Raw genomic sequence first — 24604 nt, forward strand, 5'->3', positions numbered from 1 at the left:
CCATATATAGGTGTTAGCATACGGTATTTGTTTTTCTCTTTCTGACTTACTTCACTCTGTATGACAGACTCTAGGTCCATCCACCTCACTACAAATAACCCAGTTTCATTCCTTTTTATGGCTGAGTAATATTCCATTGTATATATGTGCCACATCTTCTTTATCCATTCATCTGTTGATGGGCATTTAGGTTGCTTCCATGTCCTGACTGTTGTAAATAGAGCTGCAGTGAACATTGTGGTACATGACTCTTTTTGAATTATGGTTTTCTCAGGGTATATGCCCAGTAGTGGGATTGCTGGGTCGTATGGTAGTTCTATTTTTAGTTTCTTAAGGAACCTCCATACTGGTCTCCATGGTGACTATATCAATTTACATTCCCACCAACAGTGCAAGAGGGTTCCCTTTTCTCCACACCCTCTCCAGCATTTATTGTTTGTAGATTTTTTGATGATGGCCATTCTGACCAGTGTGAGAGGATATCTCATTGTTGTTTTGATTTGCATTTCTCTAATGATGAATGATGTTGAGCATTCTTTCATGTGTTTGTTGGCAATCTGTATATCTTCTTTGGAGAAATGTCTGTTTAGGTCTTCTGCCCATTTTTGGATTGGGTTGTGTTTTTGATATTGAGCTCCATGAGCTGCTTGTAAATTTTGGAGATTAATCCTTTGTCAGTTGCTTCATTTGCAAATATTTTCTCCCATTCTGAGGGTTGTCTTTTGGTCTTGTTTATGGTTTCCTTTGCTGTGTAAAAGCTTTCAAGTTTCATTAGGACCCATTTGTTTATTTTTGTTTTTATTTCCATTTCTCTAGGAGGTGGGTTAAAAAGGATCTTGCTGTGATTTATGTCATAGTGTTCTGCCTATGTTTTCCACTAAGAGTTTGATGGTGTCTGGCCTTACATTTAGGTCTTTAATCCATTTTGACTTTACTTTTGTGCATGGTGTTAGGGAGTGTTCTAATTTCATTCTTTTACATGTAGCTGTCCAGTTTTCCCAGCACCACTTATTGAAGAGGCTGTCTTTTCTCCATTGTATATTCTTGCCTCCTTTATCAAAGATAAGGTGACCATATGTGCGTGGGTTTATCTCTGGGCTTTCTATCCTGTTCCATTGATGTATATTTCTGTTTCTGTGCCAGTATCATGCTGTCTTCATTACTGTAGCTTTGTAGTATAGTCTGAAGTCAGGGAGCCAGATTCCTCCAGCTCTGTTTTTCTTTCTCAAGATTGCTTTGGCTATTCGGGGTCTTTTGTGTTTCCATACAAATTGTGAATTTTTTTTGTTCTAGTTCTGTGAAAAATGCCATTGGTAGTTTGACAGGGATTGCATTGAATCTGTAGATTGTTTTGGGTAGTAGAGTCATTTTCACAGTGTTGATTCTTCCAATCCAAGAACATGGTATATCTCTCCATCTGTTTGTATCATCTTTAATTTCTTTCATCAGTGTCATAATTTTATGCATACAGGTCTTTTGTCTCCTTAGGTAAGTTTATTCCTAGATACTTTATTCTTTTTGTTGCAGTGGTAAATGGGAGGGTTTTCTTAATTTCACTTTCAGATTTCTCATCATTAGTGTGTAGGAATGCCAGAGATTTCTGTGCATTAACTTTGTATCCTGCTACTTTACCAAATTCATTGATTAGCTCTAGTAGTTTTCTAGTAGCATTTTTAGGATTCTCTATGTGTAGTATCGTGTCATCTGCAAACAGTGACAGCTTTACTTCTTCTTTTCCAATTTGAATAACCTTTTATTTCTTTTTCTTCTCTGATTGCTGTGGCTAAAACTTGCAAAACTATGTTGAATAATACTGGTGAGAGTGGGTAGCCTTGTCTTGTTCCTGATCTTAGTGGAAATGGTTTCAGTTTTTCACCATTGAGGACGATGTTTGCTGTGGCTTTGTCATATATGGCCTTTATTATGTTGAGGAAAGTTCCCTCTGTGCCTACTTTCTGAAGGGTTTTTATCATAAATGGGTGCTGAATTTTGTCACAAGCTTTTTCTGCATCTATTCAGATGATCATATGGTTTTTCTCCTTCAATTTGTTACTATGGTGTATCACGTTGTTTGATTTGCATATGTTGAAGAATCCTTGCACTCCTGGGATAAACCCCACTTGATCATGGTGTATGATCCTTTTAATGTGCTGTTGGATTCTGTTTGCTAGTATTTTGTTGAGGATTTTTGCATCTATGTTCATCAGTGATATTGGCCTGTAGTTTTCTTTCTTTGTGACATCTTTGTCTGGTTTTGGTATCAGAGTGATGGTGGCCTGGTAGAATGAGTTTGGGAGTGTTCCTCCCTCTGCTATATTTTAAAAGAGTTTGAGAAGGATAGGTGTTAGCTCTTCTCTAAATGTTTCATAGAATTCGCCTGTGAAGCCGTCGGGTCCTGGGCTTTTGTTTGTTGGAAGAGTTTTAATCACAGTTTCAATTTCAGTGCTTGTGATTGGTCTGTTCATATTTTCTATTTATTCCTGGTTCAGTCTTGGAACGTTGCGCATTTCTAAGAATTTGTCCATTTCTTCCAGGTTGTCCATTTTATTGGCGTATAGCTGCTTGTAGTAATCTCTCATGATCCTTTGTATTTCTACAGTGTCAGCTGTTACTTCTCCTTTTTCATTTCTAATTCTATTGATTTGAGTCTTCTCCCTTTTTTTTTGATAAGTCTGGCTAATGGTTTATCAATTTTGTTTATCATCTCAAAGAACCAGCTTTTAGTTTTATTAATCTTTGCTATCATTTCCTTCATTTGTTTTTCATTTATTTCTGATCTGATCTTTATGATTTCTTTACTTCTGCTAACTTTGGGGTTTGAAGTGGGTCTCTTGTAGACAGCATAAATATGGGTCTTGTTTTTGTATCCATTCAGCCAATCTATGTCTTTGGTTGGAGCATTTAATCCATTTACGTTTACAGTAATTATTGATATGTATGTTCCTATTCCCATTTTCTTAATTGTTTTGGGTTTGTTGTTGTAGGTCTTTTCCTTCTCTTGTGTTTCTTGCCTAGAGAAGATCCTTTAGCATTTGTTGTAAAGCTGGTTTGGTGGTGCTGAACTCTCTCAGCTTTTGCTTGTCTGTAAAGGTTTTAATTTCTCCATCAAATCTGAATGAGATCCTTGCTGGGTAGAGTAATCTTGGTTGCAGGTTTTTCTCCTTCATCACTTTAAATATGTCCTGCCACTCCTTTCTGGCTTGTAGAGTTTCTGCTGAAAGATCAGCTGTTAATCTTATGGGGATTCCCTTATGTGTTATTTGTTGTTTTTCCCTTGCTGCTTTTAATATTTTTTCTTTGTATTTAATTTTTGATAGTTTGATTAATATGTGTCTTGGCATGTTTCTCCTTGGATTTATCTTCTATGGGACTCTGTGCTTCCTGGACTTGATTTAACTATTTCCTTTCCCATATTAGGGAAGTTTCCAACTATAATCTCTTCAAATATTTTCTCAGTCCCTTTCTTTTTCTCTTCTTCTTCTGGGACCCCTATAATTCGAATGTTGGTGCGTTTAATGTTGTCCCAGAGGTCTCCGAGACTGTCCTCAATTCTTTTCATTCTTTTTTCTTTATTCTGCTCTGCAGTAGTTATTTCTACTATTTTATCTTCCAGGTCACTTATCCATTCTTCTGCCTCAGTTATTCTACTATTGATCCCTTCTAGAGAATTTTTAATTTCATTTATTGTGTTGTTCATCACTGTTTGTTTGCTTTTTCGTTCTTCTAGATCCTTGTTAAACGTTTCTTGTATTTTCTCCATTCTGTTTCCAAGATTTTGGATCATCTTTACACTCATTATTCTGATTTCTTTTTCACGTAGACTGCCTATTTCCTCTTCATTTGTTAGGTCTGGTGGATTTTTGCATTGCTCCTTCATCTGCTGTGTGTTTCTCTGTCTTCTCATTTTGCTTCACTGCTGTGTTTTGGGGTCTCCTTTTCGCAGTCTGCAGGTTCGTAGTTCCCATTGTTTTTGGTGACTGTCCCCAGTGGCTAAGGTTGGTTCAGTGGGTTGTGTAGGGTCCTGGTGGAGGGGACTAGTGCCTGTGTTCTGGTGGATGAGGCTGGATCTTGTCTTTCTGCTGGGCAGGTCCACATCTGGTGGTGTGTTTTGGTGTGTCTGTGGCCTTATTATGATTTTAGGCAGCCTCTCTGCTAATGGATGGGGTTGTGTTCCTGTCTTGCTAGTTGTTTGGCATAGGGTGTCCAGCACTGTAGCTTGCTGTTCGTTGTGTGAAGCTGGGTCTTGGTGTTTAGATGGAAATCTCTGGGAGATTTTCACCGTTTGATATTACATGGAGCTGGGAGGTCTCTTGTGGACCAGTGTCCTGAACTCAGCTCTCCCACCTCAGTGGCACAGCCCTGACACTTGTCTGGAGCACCAAGAGCCTGACCTCCACACGGCTCAGAATTAAAGGGAGAAAAAAAAGGAAGAAAGAAGAAGATAAAATAAAGTTATTAAAATAAAAAATAATTATTAAGAAAAAAATTTTTAAGTGAAAAAAAAAGACAGAACCCTAGGACAGATGGTAAAAGCAAAGCTATACAGACAAAATCACACACAGAATCATACACATACACACTCACAAAAAGAGAAAAAGGGAAAAATATATATATATCGTTGTTCCCAAAGTCCACCTCCTCAGTTTGGGATGATTCGTTGTCTATTCAGGTATTCCACAGATGCAGGGTACATCAAGTTGATTGTGGAGCTTTAATCCGCTGCTCCTGAGGCTGCTGGCAGAGATTTCCCTTTGTCTTTGTTTGCACAGCTCCCGGGGTTCAGCTTTGGATTTGGCCCCGCCTCTGCGTGTAGGTCGCCTGAGGGCGTCTGTTCTTTGTTCAGACAGGACGGGGTTAAAGCAGCAGTGGATTCGGGGGCTCTGGCTCACTCAGGCTGGGGGGAGGGAGGGGTACGGATGCGGGGCGAGCCTGCGGCGGCAGAGGCCGACGTGACGTTGCACCAACCTGAGGCGCGCCGTGCGTTCTCCCAGGGAAGTTGTCCCTGGATCATGGGACCCTGGCAGTGGCGGGCTGCACAGGCTCCCGGGAGGGGAGGTGTGGAGAGTGAGCTGTGCTCGCACACAGGCTTCTTGGTAGCGGCAGCAGCAGCCTTAGCGTCTCAAGCCCGTCTCTGGGGTCCGTGCTGGCAGCCGTGGCTCGCGCCCGTCTCTGGAGCTCCTTTAAGCGGCGCTCTGAATCCCCTCTCCTCACGCACCAGGAAACAAAGGCAAGAAAAAGTCTCTTGCCTCTTCGGCAGCTCCAGACTTTTTCCCGGACTCCCTCCCGGCCAGCCGTGGCGCACTAACCCCCTGCAGGCTGTGTTCACGCCGCCAACCCCAGTCCTCTCCCTGCGCTCCGACCGAAGCCCGAGCCTCAGCTCCCAGCCCCCGCCCGCCCCGGCGGGTGAGCAGACAAGCCTCTCGGGCTGGTGAGTGCCGGTCGGCACCGACGCTCTGTGCCGGAATCTCCCTGCTTTGCCCTCCGCACCCCTGTTGCTGTGCAGTCCTCCGCGGCACCGAAGCTCCCCCACTCCGCCACCCGCAGTCTCCGCCCGCGAAGGGGCTTCCTAGTGTGTGGAAACTTTTCCTCCTTCACAGCTCCCTCCCACTGGTGCAGGTACCGGCCCTATTCTTCTGTCTCTGTTTATTCGTTTTTCTTTTGCCCTACCCAGGTACTTGGGGAGTTTCTTGCCTTTTGGGAGGTCTGAGGTCTTCTGCCAGCGTTCAGTAGGTGTTCTGTAGGAGTTGTTCCACATGTCGATGTGTTTCTGAGTATTTGTGGGGAGGAAGGTGATCTCCACGTCTTACTCCTCCGCAGTCTTGAAGATCCTCCTGGGCCCTCCTTTTAGTTAGACTTAGTTTACTTGTGATTAGCCCAAACCCCAACCTCTTGCCCCTCTGCTGCCTTTTTGATCCTGTCAATATTTGAGCAGAGGAGGTTTTTGCTGATATTTCTGAAATCTTTAGGTTCAGTTTTCGCAGGGCCCCAAATCTGAGTTCCGTGACAATTTGTGTTGTATCCTTCTACTTCTGAGCCTTTCCTTCACTGTGGTTTCCTTGGCAAAATTCAGGGGGTGGGTGTGAGGCAAGAGAATTATTATACTAAGTGATCTGTGTTTGCTTGAGGACCCTTCCAGATCCCATTCCGTCCCATCAACCCATAATATTGTTCAAAGCTTGGCTGGTTTTCTCCTTGTCCTTGTGAAGTTTCTCTATGAAAGGCTCTCTCTTCCATTCATTAGTACCTAGACAAGGCACCCAAATATGGAAACTATCGTGGCTCTCTGCTCACCTCTGAAAGGTTCATTTTTCTCTAGAATTCATTTAATCAAGGAAGTTCTTCCTTCCATTCAGTATAATTTTTGTATTGTCTGGATTTTTATTGTTACCAAAGGAGTTGAAGGCCTTTCACATTCTTCTTCATCCTAATTGGAAGCGGAAGTCTCTTAAAAGGTTTTTGATGGGCAACCTAAGAAACAGTTTGTTTTAGGAAGGACACTGGCCTAATGAGACCTTTTGCTTGTTAATTCTTAGGGCTGGCTTAGAAGAAAGGTTTTTTTGGAACTCTCTCTCCCACCTTATGAACTTTGTCTCGTAGACACACAGTATAGAAAAGATGGATAGGCAGACAGGATGGTTAGTGACAGATCAGTGCTCTGGCAGACCTGTAGCTCACAGTAACCTTGTGAGGTAAGCAAAGTCAAACATACTTTCCAAGTGAAGAACTGGGGCACAGAAAGGGCAAGTAACTTGCTCCAAATTCAGATGGGTAGTACCTGTGTGAAAATAACCAGAATCTAGCTTTATATGATTCCCAGTCCAGTATTCTGTTTTTACTCTGTGCATTTTATTGTGTAAATAATATATGAATATGTTTATATATTCTCGTGAAAAATCGAAGAAAAAGACATTTGAAGTAGTTGTGCCTTGTAACTCTAATCTCTGATCCCACTCATATTCCAGAAGTAACCTCTCTTGTCAGTTTGGTGTATGTCCTTTCAGACAATTATGTGTGCGTTTACATACTATTAAACTATGTCATACTGCAGGGTTTTTCAAATACAAGACCATACAGGATATGTTTTGTTATTTTCTTTGTTCACTTAGCAATCAGTGCTTGGAGATCTTTCCATGTCAGTACATTTAGTCCTGCTCAGTTTGTCATTCATTTAATAGACTTTTTTTTTTTTTGAGCAGATTCAGTTCTAAGCACTGGGGCACAGCAGAAAACAGACCAGACAACAAAATCCTTCCATCTTAGAGCTTATATTCTCAAATGCGGAGAGATAATTTAAAAATTAGTAAAATTATTAAAACGGGTTAGGGTGATAAGGAAGGCTAGTGGGACAGGGAGATTGCGATTATAAGTTGAATGCTCAGAAATGACCTCACTTACTAGAGAGTAACTTGGAGAAAAGATCAAAAAGAGATGAAGGAACATACCATGTAAACGTGGGGGAAGAGCATTCCAGGTAGAGGGATCAGCACGTGAAACATCAGAGCGGCTTGTGCAGCTGGAGCAGAGTAGCTGATGGTGCGGGGAGAGGGGTGGATGTTAAGAGATGAGGTTGGGGGCTTCCCTGGTGGCGCAGTGGTTGAGGGTCTGCCTGCCGATGCAGGGGACACGCGTTCGTTCCCCGGTCCGGGAAGATCCCACACGCCGCGGAGCAGCTGGGCCCGTGAGCCATGGCCGCTGAGCCTGCGCGTCCGGAGCATGTGCTTCGCAACGGGAGAGACCACAACAGTGAGAGGCCCACGTACCGCAAAAAAAAAAAAAAAAAGAAGAGATGAGGTTGGAGAAATAACTAGAAACCGTATCTTATAGAACCTTGAACCTTGTAGTGCATTATAAGAGAATTGGCATTTGCTCTGAGATGGGAGCCACTGGAGGGATTTTTTTTTGAGGTGTAATTGGCATATAATATTTAATATTAGTTTCAGGTGTACAGCATAATGATTCAGTATATGTATATATTGTAATTCTAGTTAGCATACATCACCTCACATAGTTGAAAAAATTTTTTCTCATGAGAACTTTTACGATCTCTCAACAATTTGCAAATGTACAAATACAGTATTATTAGTTATAATCATCATGCTGTACATTTCGTCCCCAAGACTTATTTATTTTATAATTGGAAGTTTGTACTCTTGACCCACTTCACCCATTTTGCCCACCTCCCACCCCCTCCCTCTGGCACACCAGTCTTTTCTTTATACCTGTGAATTCAGTTTTGTTTTTGTTTTTAGCTTCCACATATAAGTGAGATTATACAGTATTTTCCTTTCTCTATTCTATCCGGCTTACTTCACTTAGCATGATGCCCTCATGGTCCATCCATGTTGTTGCAAATGACAAGATTCCTTTCTTTTTTATAGCTGAATAATAGTTCATTGTGAACATGTGTGTGTGTGTGTACACACACACACACACACACACACACACTGCATTTTCTTTATCCAATTTATCTATCTATGGACACTTAGGTTTTTCCATGTCTTGGCTATTGTAAATAATGCTGCAATGAACATGGGGGTGTGGATATCTTTTTGAATTAGTATTTTTGTTTCCTTTGGATAAATGCCCAGAAGTGGAATTGTTGGATCATAGGGTAGTTCTATTTTTAATTTTGGGGGAACCTCCATACTGTTTTCCATAATGGCTGTACCAATTTATATTCCCACCAACAGTACACAAGATTTCCCTCTTCTCCATATCCTCATTAATACTTGTTGTCTCTTGTCTTTTTGATGATAGGCATTCTAACAGGTGTGAGGTAATATCACATTGTTTTTGTATTTCCCTGATGACTAATGATGTTGAGCATCTTTTCATGTACCTGTTAGCTATCTGCATGCCTTCTTTGGAAAAATGTTTGTTAGATCCTCCGCCCATTTTTAAATCAGATTTTGAGGTTCTTTTTTCTTGCTGTTGAGTTGTATGGGTTCTTTATATATTTGGGATGTTAACCTCTTATCACATATATGATTTGTGTGGAGAGTTTTGAGAGACATGATCTGACTTAGAGTTTAGCAGGATCACTTGGACTGCTGTGTTGAAAATAGATTATAGAAGGGCAAGGGTGGACGCAGAAAATGGTGGTGACTTGGACCAGGGTGGTCCTTGTGGATTTCATGAGGAATAGGCCAGTTTTGGATATGGTTTAAAATAAAAGCCAACAGGTTTTGTTGATTGAACAAAGGGTGTTAGAGGAATGAAGCATGACTCCAAAGTTTTTGGCATGAATAATGGGAAGAATGGATTGGCCATTATTAATAAGATGGAAAAGACTGTGAGAAGAATAGGTTTGACAGGACAGTCAAGAGTTTCATTTTGGACATGTTAAGTTCGAGGTATTAGACATGCAAGCGAGATGCCAAGAAGGCAGTGGATATGTAAGTCTGGAGTTTAGGGGAGCACTCTAGGCTGCAGATAGAAATGCGGGTGTCATCAGAATATAGATGGTTTGAAAAATCATGATACTGGATGATATCACCAAGGGATCTGATGTAGTTTCTCATGAAGAGGAAAAGTCCAAGCCTTGTGTCTGGGGACACTCCAGTGTTGAAAGATCAGAGGGGTGGCTAGGAACCAGGAAATTAGACTGAAGTAGAAGGAAAACCAGGAAAGTATGGTATCCTGCAAGCTGAATAAAGGAGGTGGTCCAAGGAGGATGGAGTGCTCAACTGTCGAATGCTGTTGCTAGGTCAGAGAAGAGAAGGGTTGAGAATTGATCAGTGGTTTTAGCAATGATGCAGACCTACTGAATCAGAATGTCCAGGATTAGACACTGATGCCTGAATCCCATCTCTGGAGATTAATTTAATTGGTCTGAGGTACAGCCTGGACACCAAGGTTTTTAAAGCTCCCCAGGTCATTCTAATACGCAGGCAAGGTTGAGACCCCACTGTCTTAGTTAACTTCCTCTCTTAAATTGTGAAATGCCCTTATTATCAGAAACGGATGTGGCTGGAGTAATTACACACAGGAGTATTTATCTATAGGCTTGTTCTTGGATACTTTGGGATCTGAAAATTATAAGCAGATCTGAAAACTGATTATTAACCACTAAAGGGATTAGCTGTTTAGCACCTGTCTCAAAGTGGCTATTAAGCTGAAAATCCTTTGCTTTTCACTCTTTGCAAATGTTTGATTTTTTGTTTTGTTTATCCTCAAAAGACCTTTTATTTTGAGTAACAAGAGTAAGTTTCAAGTTAATGAAAAAATTCAGGGGAAATCTTGATGTAATTGGTCTAAAGAAAATCAAACAAACCTGAACTCAGATCAATAATTAAGCATTTAAAAGAGTTAAGTACATCTTTTCAGAATTCTGAATATTTCGCACCTCAAAAGTTGGCTCATAACAGGTATAGAAATTTTGTACCTCATTAAAGTTTTAATCTTCTTCATTTTCTCGCCACAGACTCTAGAAATTATTTAAATGCTTTAGTAAATTTGAGCTGAGTTGGTAGCTGTTGACTTTTAAAAATTAAAGAACATCATGGGTGAGCTGTTTATCAACAGGTGTTGTTCGTAGGCTGGTAAAGTTGGATTCTGTGGCCAAAGAGAGGAAGGATCCAATGTATTAGAACAAGACCAAGGTAGAAAATAGAAAAAGTCTGAGTTGAAATAGAGGCTTAATTATTGCAGGCTTCCAGAAGGATGCCGAGTGTCTGGATTAGCCCTTCTCAGCCCAGGTTGGGTTCTGCAAGAGAATTAAGCCCTAATGCCCTAAGGCCTTCATTGTATCAATTGAATGAGCTCTCTTATTCATCCTTAATGGGGCTAGCTGTGTACCATCCTTGGGAGAATGGAGAAAATAGTCACTCAAATAATCAGTTTTCTCTAGGGCTTGATTCTCTAGCAGGACCCCAGTTGAGAAAGGCTGTTTCAGGTACTAATCTGTCTTCTTGGATGACGTAGTAGTCTTTTCAGGTACAGGTCCTCAGGAAAGAAAGCAAAAAAGAGCCTGTTGTACAATTGCCAAGAAATTAAAAAGAATAATCCCCTTATTAGAATAGTTATTAGTAAAATAAACACAAGAACACCTTGTACAAATCTCAACAATGATTTTTTGAACAACTTAATGTGTATCCTTCCAGACTTTTGTCTCTGCACATAAACTGATATGTAAATAGAGTTTACTGCAAAGGGTGGGATCGTGCTATTCATTTAGTTCAGCAATTATTTTTCCCATGAACTATTATGGACGTTCTTCTATATAATTTCATACAGATTTGCCTCTTTGCAAGGGTTGCATGATATTCCATAGTTCGGTTGTTACAAAATATATTTTACCACTCTTACGTTAATGGACATTTGGATCGTCTCCAGTTTTTCAGTTCTGAACAATGCCATGATAAACATTTGTTCAAAAATTCTTGAGAGAGAGAGTGTGTGTGTGTGTGTGTGTGTGTGTGTGTATAATTATTTCTATATTATAGATTCCAGAAGTAGAATTGTTGAGTCAGGATGAGTACCTTTTCTTTTTTTTATTATATAAATTTCAAATACATTCAAAAGTAAGGAATAATATAACAAACCCCCGTTTATCCCATATCCACTTCAGTAATTATCATCACAAGCCAGTTTTGTTTCCCGCTCACTCGCACCCACTCCCTCTACTGCAACACTGGGTTAATTATGAAACAAAGACATGCCATTTCAACTCTAGATATTTCGGTATGTGTCCCTAAAGGTTAAGGACTTTTGTAAAACATAATCATGGGCTTCCCTGGTGGCGCAGTGGTTGGAAGTCCACCTGCCGATGCGGGGGATGCGGGTTCGTGCCCTGGTCCGGGAGGATCCCACATGCCGCGGAGCGGCTGGGCCCGTGAGCCATGGCCGCTGGGCCTGCGCGTCCGGAGCCTGTGCTCCGCAACGGGAGAGGCCGCAGCGGTGAGAGGCCCGCGTGCCGCAAAAAAAAAAACACACACACACACACAAAAAAAACCATAATCATGATTATGTTATCATACCTAAAAATTGACAATAATTCCTTAATATCAGTGTTCAAATTTTCCAAATTGTGTGTGTGTCTGTCTGTCTCTCTTTTTTTTTTTTAACAGTGGCTTGGTTTGACATGATCCAGACAAAGTGTACACATTGCGTTTGGTTGATATGACTCTTAAGTCATATCAACTTTCCTCCTTCTCTTATTTTTTCTTTTCCTTATAATTTATTTGTTAGGGAAGCCATTTGTCCTGTAGAATTTCCAAATCTCTGGATTTTGCTGATCATATCCCTGTGGTGTAATTTAGTAAATCCCCCCCCCCCCACCAATCCCCGTAAGTTGGTAGTTAAATCTGGAGGCTTATTTCAGATTCTGGTTTGATTTTTTTAATTTAATTTTTATTTTATATTGGAGTATAGTTGATTTACAATATTGTGTTAGTTTCAGGTGTACAGCAAAGTGATTCAGTTATACATATATCCATTCTTTTTCAGATTCTTTTCCCATATAGGTTACTACAGAATATTGAGCAGAGTTCCCTGTGCTATACAGTAGTCCTTGTTGGTTATCTATCTTATATATAGTAGTGTGTGTTTGTTAATCCCAAATGCTTATTTATCCCTCCCTGCCCCATGTTTCCCCTTTGGTAACCATAAGGTTGATTTCAAGATCTGTAAGTCTGCTTCTGTTTTGTAAATAAGTTCGTTTGTATCATTTTTTAAAATTATATTCCACATATGAGCGATATCATATATTTGTCTTTCTCTGTCCGACTTATTTCACTTAGTATGATAATCTCTAGGTCCATCCATGTTGCTGCAAATGGCATTATTTCTTTTTCTGGCTGAGTAATATTCCATCATATATATGTACCACATCTTCTTTATCCATTCCTCTGTCAGTGGACATTTAGGTTGCTTCCACATCTTGGCTATTGTAAATGGTGCTGCAATGAACATTGGGGTGCATGTATCTTTTTGAATTACGGCTTTCTCCGGATATATGCCCAGGAGTGGGATTGCAGGATCATAGGATAACTCTATTTTTAGTTTTTTAAGGAACCTGCATACTGTTCTCCATAGTGGCTATACCAATTTACATTCCCACCAACAGTGTAAGAGGGTTCCCTTTTCTCCACACCCTCTCCAGCATTTGTTTGTAGACTTCTTGATGATGGCCATTCTGACACGTGTGAGGTGATACCTCATTGTAGTTTTGATTCGCATTTCTCTAATAATTAGTGATGTTGAGCATCTTTTCCTGTGCTTTTTGGCCATCCATATGTCTTTGGAGAAATATCTATTTAGATCGGTTTGATTTGTTTTTAAAGAATACTTAATAGTTGATTGTATACTTTATCTGTTTTTTCTCTTTTTGTGATGTTAGTGGCCCTTGCGATCATTGCCTAGATCCGTTATTTCATTAGGGGTTGTAAAATAGTGATATTTGAATTTTATAATTAATTCCTGAGTTATTAGCACAAATACTTTATAAAGAGAAATTTTCACTCATCAGTGACTTGGTTACCCTGGTGTACAGTTTGTATGGGAAAAGGAAGCTATATGCTTAATTTTGCCTTGATCAGTTTTCAAAAACAATGAATTCGTTTGTTAGCATCCTCCAAGAGTGACCAGTGAGGTTTTATAAGATCATTATGAACTCATAATTTTAGTGATAGTTGATGTGTTTCAATGCTTTATAGTTATTGTTCTTCTTAATGCTCAAATTGTCCCGTCTTTGGCCAAAAACTGATTCCGGTTGGCTCCTGAGTCTTTGATATGAGTTTAGTAGCTTCTTTGCTTCTTTGTGTGTTAAGATGTACCAGGATCATCTTAGACATATCTGGAATCAATGATTCTTTCAAGGAGTCCTGGTTTCTTTAGTGAGAGATAATGTTTACAGACCCCAGTCAGGGCTTGGAGGTTGTCATTGCTACTGAGTTGGCCTTTTTGGTAGACAGTGCTGGGGAAACCACCTCATGAATTCATACTGATGTCCCAATTCAAATTGAGGACTACAGGATTTTTACTTCTGTGATTTTGTATTTGTATCTCTTATGCTGAAAAATCTGGTTCCTCATGATATTAAGTTAACATCATTGTTTGTTGTATTCTATACTGTAAATATATAGCATTTTCAAAATACCAGTATTAGTATTATCACTAACAGTATGATTACTGGAAACTTTAAGATTTCTTTGCATTTATATTTTTTTCCTTAGGTTATATCCTCTTAGGAAAATACAGTCGAATTGCTGTGTTTTTAAGCCATGTGATAAATTAGTTTCTCTCTTTTGTGGGTAAAGCCATCAACCGGATGCACAGGTTCATTTGTTTTGTTTTGCCCCAGCTGCAAATTCAGACGGTATGTTCATTGGCAAACAGTGTCTTTAGGCAACATTTTAAAAATTATTTCATTTTCTTTTATAATTATGTAAAAATCTTATGTATCAATAGTTTCAAATTCCAAGAAGTGTAACCTCTATCTGTCCCTGTCCCCTTCATCATGTTTTTTCCCTCCACCTATCAGTAGCCATTTTTGTTACCTTTTGTTTTATCTTCCATTTTGAAAGAATGAAAGCAGATGCATATGTTTATTCACATCCCCCCCTTTTCTTAATAAAAAGGTAGCATTCTGTGCACAGTTTTCAACGTCTTGCTTTCTTGTCTTAACAGGATATTCTGGAGATCTCTCCACAGCAGTATTACATAGATGTTGTTTCATTTCTTTTTATAATGTTTAATATTTTATATTATAATATGAATATGAATATCATTAGCCATAGTTGATTTAATCAGTCCTCACTTCTGATGGACCTGTGCTTCCAAACCTTCACAGGAACACTGTTAATATTTCACAGCCGCAAACTCAAGTTATTTTGTGGCAAAAAATTCTTTTAACAACTGTCTAAGGAATCCATTTCCTGTACATAAAATGAAAATTTTACCATATAATGAAATAATAAAGAAGACTGTGATTTATGAATATATAAATAATTTTGTATTCCGATGGGTATAACAGGAATTACTGGAGTCCTTCCCCGTTTGAAGATGACAAGGCATTTCAGGTCAAGAAATGCCAGGATACATTTCTAAATTCATCTTGTCTTTCTGAATTTGGGGACCTGCCGCTTTTCCAAAAGAACCTTGTGTCAAACTGTCTCATCCTCATGATTCAGGCTTAGCTTCTGAAATCCTTACTCTCCCATCCAATGACAGGAGGCTGCCATATTATTTTTTTTCTGTCTTTCCAAATACATTGGTCTGCATATGCTTTTATCTACAGTCTAGGTCTAATTTAAAGAGGAAGGATCAGGTAGGACAGAGTATGATTGAATGAGACTTACTGGTGTGGATCTTAAGCAGTTCTTTCATTTAAATATGAAAAATGAAATATAATTTAGATCTTTTTCCTGCTAAAGCACCAGCCTTTCACAGAGTGAATGCATATATACTCCCGTGTCTTGATTCAGACATTTGTCGTCTTATCACATGAATCTTTCAGAAGAAACAGCACAGGCGATCGTGAGAAGGCTCTGCAGGTCATGCTCCAGGTTCTGCAGAGCTGTGACCACCCGGCCCCCGACATGTTCTGCCTCTGCGGGAGGATATACAAGGACATCTTCTTGGATTCGGACTGCAAAGATGATGCCAGCCGAGACAACGCCATTGAGTGGTAAACCCTCAGCCCTAGTCAGTAGCATGTGCCTCTTTGCAAAGAATAGAATTGCACAGGCTAAGGATCCAGGTCTTTTCCCTACATATGTGTGTCTGCCTGTTTGCTGGCAGTGAAAAAAATGCCATAAATGTGGTCTGGGAATTTCCAGATTCCTTTTTCCAAAAGGAAACCGTTAGAAACAGGCTTTTCTACTGGTGACATTCTTTCCACAAGTTCACTCATTTATCAGGGCGAGGAGGCTCAGCACACTCCTTCCCAGCTACTCCTTCCAGAACCTTGTTCCACCATCGTCGTAGCATTATCTTCTCAGTGAGCCGTTCATTACTTATTCATTCATTTATTCAACAAATGTTTTTTGAGGGTTTACTGCATGCCAGAAACTTTCTAGATGGTGGGGATAAAGACACAGGAGATACGAATCCATGCCCTCATGGACCTTGCATTGCTGGTAAGGAAAGTCAGACAAACAAATACAGTAAAATATATAGGATGTCAGCTGCTGGTGAGGGGGAAAAGTTAATCAGGGACGAGGGAAAGGAGGACTGGGAGTTGTCTACAGTTTTATATAGGATGGTCAGTGAAGGTGAATAAAGATGTAGAGGTGATGAGGGCATGAGCCTTGCAGATAACTGTGTTCCACAAGGAGGGGATAACAAGGGCAAAAACCCTGAGGAGGAAGCATGCTGAGCATGCTCAAGGATGGTGAGGCAGGAGCAAGGGGAAGAGTGGCAGGAAATGGGAGAGCAGAAGACCCTTTTACTCTGGGTGAGATGATACAGTGCTGGAATATTCTGAGCAGAGGAGTGACAAGATCTGACATGCATTTTAACCAGAGTACTCTCACTGTTATGAATACATTTTAGGGGGTGTGTCAGCTATCATTTACTGCATAACAAGCATCTCCTGGGAATTCCCTGGCGGTCCAGTGGTTAGGGCTCTGCACTCTCACTACCAAAGCCCCGGGTTCAGTCCCTGGTCGGGTAACTAAGATCCTGCAAGCCACACAGCTTGGCCAAAAAAACAAACCAAAAAAAAAAAAAAACCCCAAGCATCTCCAAAACTTAGTGGCTTAAAACAATGATTTATGATCTCTCATGATTCTGTGGATTGCCCAGGCAGTTCCTCTGGTGGTTCCACTCCGTAAGTGCTGTGCTCACTCCTAAAGTTGTAGTCATCTGGAGAATCAGCAGGGCTGGAAGGTCTAAAATGGCCTCATACACACGTGACAGCTGGTGCTGGCTGTTGGTGGTGAGCCTCCATTCTCTAACGGGTAGTTCTAATCCTGGTAGACCAGCTTTCTTACCTGGTGGGCAGCATTCTCAGAGAGTGGATGTGGAAGCCAGAAAGCCTCTGAAGGCTCAGGAACTCACACAGGGTCAGTTCTGCCACATGTTCTTGGTCAGAGCGAATCACATGGTCAGCCCAGATTCAAAGGGGTGGAGAAATAGACTCCAGCCTGTGGGTGGGAGACATGGCAAATGTGTGTGCATAGTGGGATGGGAGGGCTTTGTGGTTATTAAATAATCTATCACATGGGTGAGGGCAGAAGCAGGGAACAGTTAGGAGACTACTGCAGAAATTCAGAGAAGAGCTGATGGGGACTTGAACCAGGGTAGTAGTGATGAAAATGATGAGGTGTCAGAACCTGGATATATTGTAAAGGTAGAGCCAGCAGCCTACACCATCCCTCTCCATCACCAGAGCTCGTGGTATCGCTGCTGCATTTAATTCATTTCATTTAATTCTCATTTAATTCTAACTGCTTCCTCTCCCCCTCTCCCGCCTCGTCTTTGTTTTCCTTCCATACACGTTGGACTTTGTCCTCTTCCCTCTTCTCTCCATCTCTACTTTCCCCTGGTGATCCCAGTCACTCCCACACCTTGGAACCTTTAGTTGATCTCCAGTCCACCCTCTATCCTAAGCTTTGGCCCCACATCACCCCTCTCTTTGCCCACCTGTTCTACCTCAAGATGGTGCTGGTATTTAAGACTCAACATGTCTAAGGCTGAAGTCGTTTCCTCTTCTCCACAAGGGATGGCTTCCATTGTCTTGCTTTCTTACAACCATTCTTTAGCCTTCTAAGCATACACTTTTGGTTAATGTTTGATAACTTTCACTCACTTATCTCCACATACAGTCAGTTCCCAATTCCAGTCCTTCTGTGAGCCTTCCCTCACTCCCTACCCATCCTTTCCCATCACCACCACCCCAAATCGGCGCCATTTTTTTTTTTTTTTTAGTCTCTTGCCAGGAATGTTCTAACGGTATCCCAAGTAGGCTCTCTGCTTGGTGTCTCTAAAATCTGTCCTTCATAGATTAACAGCTTACTCCTCCTAAAGCTCAAAGATCCAAAATGGCTCTCCACTCCTTATTAAATAAAACTTCAAACTCTTAGATCCCCATTCTAGGCGCTTTGCAGACTTTCTCCAACCTACCCCTAGCCCTGTTTCCCACTATCTGATATATGTCCAAGTAAACTGAAGTTCCTTAGGAGCTCCCCAAACTCCCATCTCTTCTCCTGCCATTTTCTGTGCCTGGGGTTCCCTTTCTAAATCACTATTGTTATAATTCTGTCCATCTTCATGCCACATCTCAAGCCTCTCTGTCTTCTGTGAGTCCCTCTAGACTTGGGTTTGTGTGGTTTTAGGTTACCACACTCGTGAAAAATTAGTATTTTCACTAATTGTGTGTAGATATTATCACTTCCATCATGGTATAGGTTCTTAGAGGGCGGGGACCTTGTTTTACTCTTAGTTAATCCCCAGTAGCACCCGTGCACTGTATGCTCAAGAGAAATCACTCAGGGTGTTGAAGGGAAGGGAAAGGAAGGGAAATTAAAGTTTGGTACAGCCAAAATAGGAAGCTGTGTTCCCAGCGTCGTGGCCAAGAATTGAACCTCCAGGTCAGGAAATTACTGCCAGTGGCTCCTTCAAGGAAGTCAGAGGAGCCTTTTGCATGCACTTGAGAAGGTCGTGGCAGTGGATACAGGAGCAGATAAAGCAGAGTCTTCTGGTCAGGGCATGATGGCTCCGGTGAGACCGTGAGGGTCACCTTGCTCTCAGAGATGTGCAACATGCAGCTCAGAGAGGCAGGGGCTGGTTCAAGGTCGCGGGGCTGGTCAGACACAAACCTGGGACTGCAGTCCCGACTCTGAGTTCAAGACTTGTCTGTCCCCAAGCTGGGCCTGTTTCATTTGTGAATAAGAAGCACAGAGAAGTCACCCTCTCTGCCCTCTTCCCAGATAACTTTTCATAGTAAAAGAAAAATCAAATACAGTAGGATATGGAATTTAAAATCCCCAAGATATACCCGGGGGAGTGGGGGAGAGGTTTCAATTTTATTGGAATTCTGTTGACTAGGGTTGGAGTGACTTTCTTGATATCCTCTAGTCCCTCTGAGGGTACTTGTATCATGCCCCAAAGCTCATAAAATCAGATTTTAATTGAGTTTATGATTTATGGTCAGATTTAACTGATAAGTTCTCCCTTCCACAATTTTATGTTTTGTTGGTGTTTGATCCTCCCGTTGTCACACGACTGATAAAATCAGGCCTGGTGTACAAAAAGAAATTTTTACATCATTACTTCATTGATCAAATTCTTTTTTTCCTGATCATGATGTTCATACTCACTCATGGAAGAGAAAGAAAATTTTTATGCGTAGAAAAAAGAATAAATAAGAGAATTAAAAATGGCATGGTTAACCTTTTGGTATAAAAATGGTATTCACAGTTTTGGATCTTGTTTTTTATCCTAATGTAATAGATCCCTGCCCCTTCTCTCACTTTATTATTTTTTTAATAAATTTATTTATTTTATTTTATTTTTGGCTGCATTGGGTCTTCGTTGCACACGGGCTTTCTCTAGTTGTGGCAAGCGGGGGCTACTCTTCGTTGCGGTGCACGGGCTTCTCATTGCGGTGGCTTCTCTTGTTGCAGAGAATGGGTTCTAGGCACGTGGGCTTCAGTAGTTGTGGTGCGCGGGCTTCAGTAGTTGTGGCTCACGGCCTCTAGAGCACAGGCTCAGTAGTTGTGGTGCACGGGCTTAGTTGCTTTGTGGCATGTGGGATCTTCCCAGACCAGGGCTCGAACCTGTGTCCTCTGTATTGGCTGGTGGATTCTTAACCATTGCGCCACCAGGGAAGCCCCCTTCTCTCACTTTATATGCCACTGCTCTTTGCAATCCAGGATTTTGGCAGTACTGCTTCATACATGAAAAAATAATTCCATTTCATGATATAAGCAAACAGACTGCCTGCAGAGAAAAAGCCTATACCTGTTGTGATTTCCATGAAATAAAAAATGCTCAATGTGCAAATGGAGTATAACTTTAAAAATGATATGTGGACATCAAATTGTGTTCTACTTTTGGTAGTAGAATTATAATAGGTTTTAAATTTCTTTTGTACCCTTTAATATAGTTTCCTTACTTTATACGATGATCATGGCTTTTATTTTAAAACTCTAAACCCTCTGAAGAAAGATTTTAAGACTCTGTAGTGTTAGTTTCTGTGTTGCTATTATGACATTTTAAAAAATATTTATGTATGTATTTATTTATTTTGGCTGTGCTGTATCTTCGTTGCGGCACGCCAGATCTTTAGTTGCGGGATGCGGGCTTCTTAGTTGCAGCATGCGGGATCTAGTTCCCCAACCAGGGATCACACCCGGGCCCCCTGCATTGGGAGCGTGGAGTCTTACCCACTAGACCACCAGGGAAGTCCCTATTATGACATTTTTAAGAAGCTATCTGACTGCTACATGTGGCTGTTAGTAAACATGGGCGGCTGGAGGAGAGCTGTGAAACAATAAATTAGAGTAGTACAAATTTTCATGAGAAGGTTGGTTTGTGCTAGTATTTGCACTTTTTCCCTCTACCATAATAAAATGATATAATAGGAATTTGATGGTTCTGTAATTACAGGTATTGCAAAGGGTTTGAGCTCTAGCCATCTCTTTATTCAGGAATCAACCTTGCAGTTTTGCTGATAGTTGCTGGACAGCAATTTGAAACTTCCATGGAGCTTAGGAAGATAGGTAAAGCTGTTTATGACTGCAGATGTTGATATGCTTTGGTAACACAAGTTCAGCATTAAAAATTACGTCCAAATGACCAACATTATATTTCAAAAGGAACAGTTACTGTATGATAGCACACCTGAGGCAGTAGCCCAAATAAAATGCCCATTTTCTCCTCTAAAGGCTTCCATAATATGGTGGAAACTAGGAAGACTTTTCATAACTTTATCTAAAATTCAAATTCTTAAGGTGTCCGGCTGAACAGTTTGTTGGGAAGAAAAGGGAGCTTGGAGAAAATGAACGATTACTGGGATGTGGGTCATATCTTCAACGTCAGCATGTTGGCCAGTGATGTTGGGAAAGCTGTCCAGGCAGCAGAGAGGTTGTTCAAACTGAAACCTCCAGTCTGGTGAGTCAGGTCTATGTGTTTTCATCACCCATGTCAATATCTGATCTTGTTCTGAAAGGTTTCCCCCAGGAGGAAAAGGTGTGAATGCCAAAAATAATAACAATTGCTACGTTTTTCCTTCTGACTTCTTCATTAAAGCAAAGTTAGGGCAGAAAGAGCAACTCTTGAGGCCTTGCTTGGTTTTATGTGACGGGAGGGAAAGACAGACAGACAGACACCCCCACACACAATGTATCCCTACATGCTGTCTCCAAGACAAAACTCTCAGCCCTATTAATCTTTTCAGACCACATAGGTCCTCAAGAGCAGAACGTTCTTGGGTATCAGTACATATTGTGCATTTGTGAGAAAGCAGATAGTAAAGCTAAAAGTACACCAAGAAAATGATTTTCATCACAAATGAAAACTGGAACTGAAACACCAATTATAGATATGGTCGAGAAAATGGTGGCCCAGCAGTGGCCCTAGGTTAGCACATTATACAGCCATTAAAATGTACAAGAAGGAATACTTGGAGACATGGAAATGTGTTCATGGTTTATCATTGAATATGAAAAGCCAGAGGCAGGGTATATTTTTCTATATCAGTGCTCAGACTTGGACATTATCAGAACCACCTGTGTTGATTAAAACACAGATTGCTGGGCCTAACCCTTCAGATTTCTGGTTCAAAGGGTCTAGGGTGGGGCCTGAGAATTTGCATTTAGAAATTACAAGCTGACCTTAGTCTGGGGACCACACTTTGAGAGCTACTGCTTTATATGGACTCATTTTAATTAAAAACCTCTGTTTCATATGTGACTCAGAGGAGGGTCTGGGAGGGTTGGGCAATAGCTGACTTCCCAATAGACGTTAAGCTCCATTAGAGTTGTGGTTATATTATTGATTGCTATAGTTTCGTAATAGAGTCTCAGTAGATATTTGTATAATGAAAAAATGATGAGTCATGGATTTGCTCCAACATATTGACGGTGGCTGTCTCAGGGAGGTAGCAGATTAAGAAGTTTGTAACCTGCTTTTTTAACTCTTATTTTCTGATTTGTATAAAATGCATCTGGATTACTTACATAATTTAAGATTTTTTACTTTTAACGATCCGTATTCGTCTGTCCCCTTCTATTTCTCAGCTCAGTGGGCCAATCTGGACTCTCAGGGGTAGGCATCTCAGCATTCCTATCTAGTTTGACTGTACTTCTTTCCCATCTGGAGGACATAAATTTGACCCCAAAACCCTATTAACCTCTTGAAAGTTTTCTGAGGCTGAGAGAACACAGAGGCAGGCTGAGCTTCCAGCCCTCCTGGAGTGGCTGCTGTTCGCAGAATTCTAATTTTAAGGTGCATTGTTGCATCTGAGCCAGACAGAGCTGACTCTGGAGAGGAGACCTGAGGCTTGAATACATTCCTATTACATCAGAACCTGGAGTGACTTACAGTGTTGGTACCTATTGTTGTGGGTTCAAGACCACCCTGAGGTTCACGATTTGCTAGAAGAACTCACAGAACTCAGAAAAGCTGTTCTACTCATGGTTATGGTTTATTGCAGTGAGAGTATATAGATTAAAAGCAGCAAAGGCAAAAGGCACGTAGGGCAGAACTCAGGAGAGACCAGGCATAAGCTTCCAGTTGTCCTCTCCCAGTGGAGTCATGGACAGTGCTTAATTCTCCCAGCAATGATATATGACAACATGTACAAATTATTGTCACCCAGGGAAGCTCACCAAGCCTTGGTGTCCAGGGTTTTTATTGGGGGTCAATTATGTAGGCGTGAAGCACCCATGTAGCCGACCTTAGTCACTGAGTCCCCAGCCTCTCTGGAGATCACACTGATACAGCATGGCCCAGGGTCCCCACCATGAATCATACTGTTAGCGTAAACTAGCTGGCCTGGCGCAAGGCCCCAGGTAGACAGAGACTCTTATCAGGCAGGATATCCCAAGGGCTTAGAAGTGATCTCTCAGAAGCCACTCAAGGGCCAGACCTTTCTTTGGAATGTATACTTGGGCAACCCAGTCCTGCTGAATTAATCCTTTACTACACAGTACCCAAGCAAGTCAGTCAGAGCCTAGCTGATCTGCCTTCCCAGGATAGCTCCAGACCTTATCCTCAAAGGGCAAAATAATACTCTGATACTATCAGCAGAAACACCTCCCCACCAACCCCATTCACTACCAGAGAGGATGTGACCACCACTGCCTGGCAACTGTGTTTTCAAAGAGTTCAGTTTGCCTAAAGATAGTAAAGGTGTGGTGAGATTGAAGACCTTATAAATTCAAAATCTACCAGGTCAGATCTAATTTTTTTAAACAGAAAGTACATTGAGTTTAATATTAGTGATTGCCAGAGGTCAAAGAGGGGATGGGGATGCGAAGGAAGTTGGTGTAGCTATAGAAGGGAAACCTGAGGGATCCTTGTGGATGGAAGTATTTTCTGTCTTGACTGTATCAATGTCAGTATCCTGATTGTGATATTATTCTAGAATTTTACATAATGTTACCGTTGCGATAAACCAAGGGCACGTGGGATCTCTCTGTATTGTTTCTTATAACTATGTAAATCTATAATTACCTCAAAATAAAAAGGGTAGTTAGAAAAGAAGACACTGAGTTTGAAATTTTTTCATTTTGCAGTTGCTTTGAACTTCAAACCACTTGCTCTTGTTAATTAAGATAGCAAATGCTTGCCAGTCTCTTTGAACACAATGTACCAAAACTGAGGTTTAGCCCAGTGTTCGTAAAAGCCTTGTTGTATGTTTGTTGGACAAGCTTATTTTGCCCCCTTTGGGTTTCTTTTAATTAAGTATGTGGCTGCCAAATTATTAAGAAGCACTTGCTACACACTATGAATTTAAGAAATAAGGCTTTTGGGAACCTTCTTTTAAAGGAAGTAGAATTGAATTCCGTTTCTTTGGGAATTAATTTATTGGTGCTCATGATTTTTCCAGGTACCTGTGATCATTAGTTCAGAACTTGTTATTAATTCAGCGCTTCAAGAAACCCATTATTGAACATTCACCCAGGCAAGAACGGCTGAACTTCTGGTTAGATATAATTTTTGAGGCAACAAATGAAGTTACTAATGGACTCAGATTTCCAGTAAGAGATGCTAAATCCATTTTTTTAAGATTAAAAAAAAAGAAACTGGGGTTGGTACTATCTAATTACTGAATACTCTGAAAGGAAGAAACCCTTAGAGTAATTGAAAATGTTAAGAGATCCATCAGTCTTACGTAGAATCAGCCAGCGAGCGATCAACTCACTAGAAAAAGCTGGCTATATCCTCTAAAATAGTGGTTCTCAACTAGGAGTGATTTTTGTCCCCCAGAGGCCGTTTGGCAACGTCTGGAGACATTCTGGTTGTCACAACTGTGGGAAAGGTGTTGCTACTGGCATCTAGTGGGGTGGAGGCCAAGGATGCCACTAAACCTCCGACAATGCACAGGACAGTCTCCTGCCCCCAACACAAAATTATCCAGCCCCAAAATGTGCATAGTGCTGAGAAGGAGAAACTTGGTTCCACAACAATGCAACACTAATAGTAAAATTTTCGA

At 40.9% G+C, this 24604-nt stretch overlaps 1 protein-coding gene across 1 annotated transcript in view; it reads left to right on the forward strand.

Annotated features, from left to right (window-relative positions):
• MAP3K15 (mitogen-activated protein kinase kinase kinase 15) overlaps window positions 1–24604 on the forward strand; it is a 149219-nt gene that overhangs the window by 77060 nt on the left and 47555 nt on the right. Inside the window, 4 exon segments of the mRNA XM_067723097.1 lie at window positions 15458–15628; window positions 20554–20666; window positions 20898–21057; window positions 23999–24149. Coding sequence (XP_067579198.1) covers window positions 15458–15628; window positions 20554–20666; window positions 20898–21057; window positions 23999–24149 — 595 coding nt within the window.

The sequence above is a fragment of the Pseudorca crassidens genome, chromosome X, assembly GCF_039906515.1.
Source record: "Pseudorca crassidens isolate mPseCra1 chromosome X, mPseCra1.hap1, whole genome shotgun sequence".
NCBI lineage: Eukaryota > Metazoa > Chordata > Mammalia > Artiodactyla > Delphinidae > Pseudorca > Pseudorca crassidens.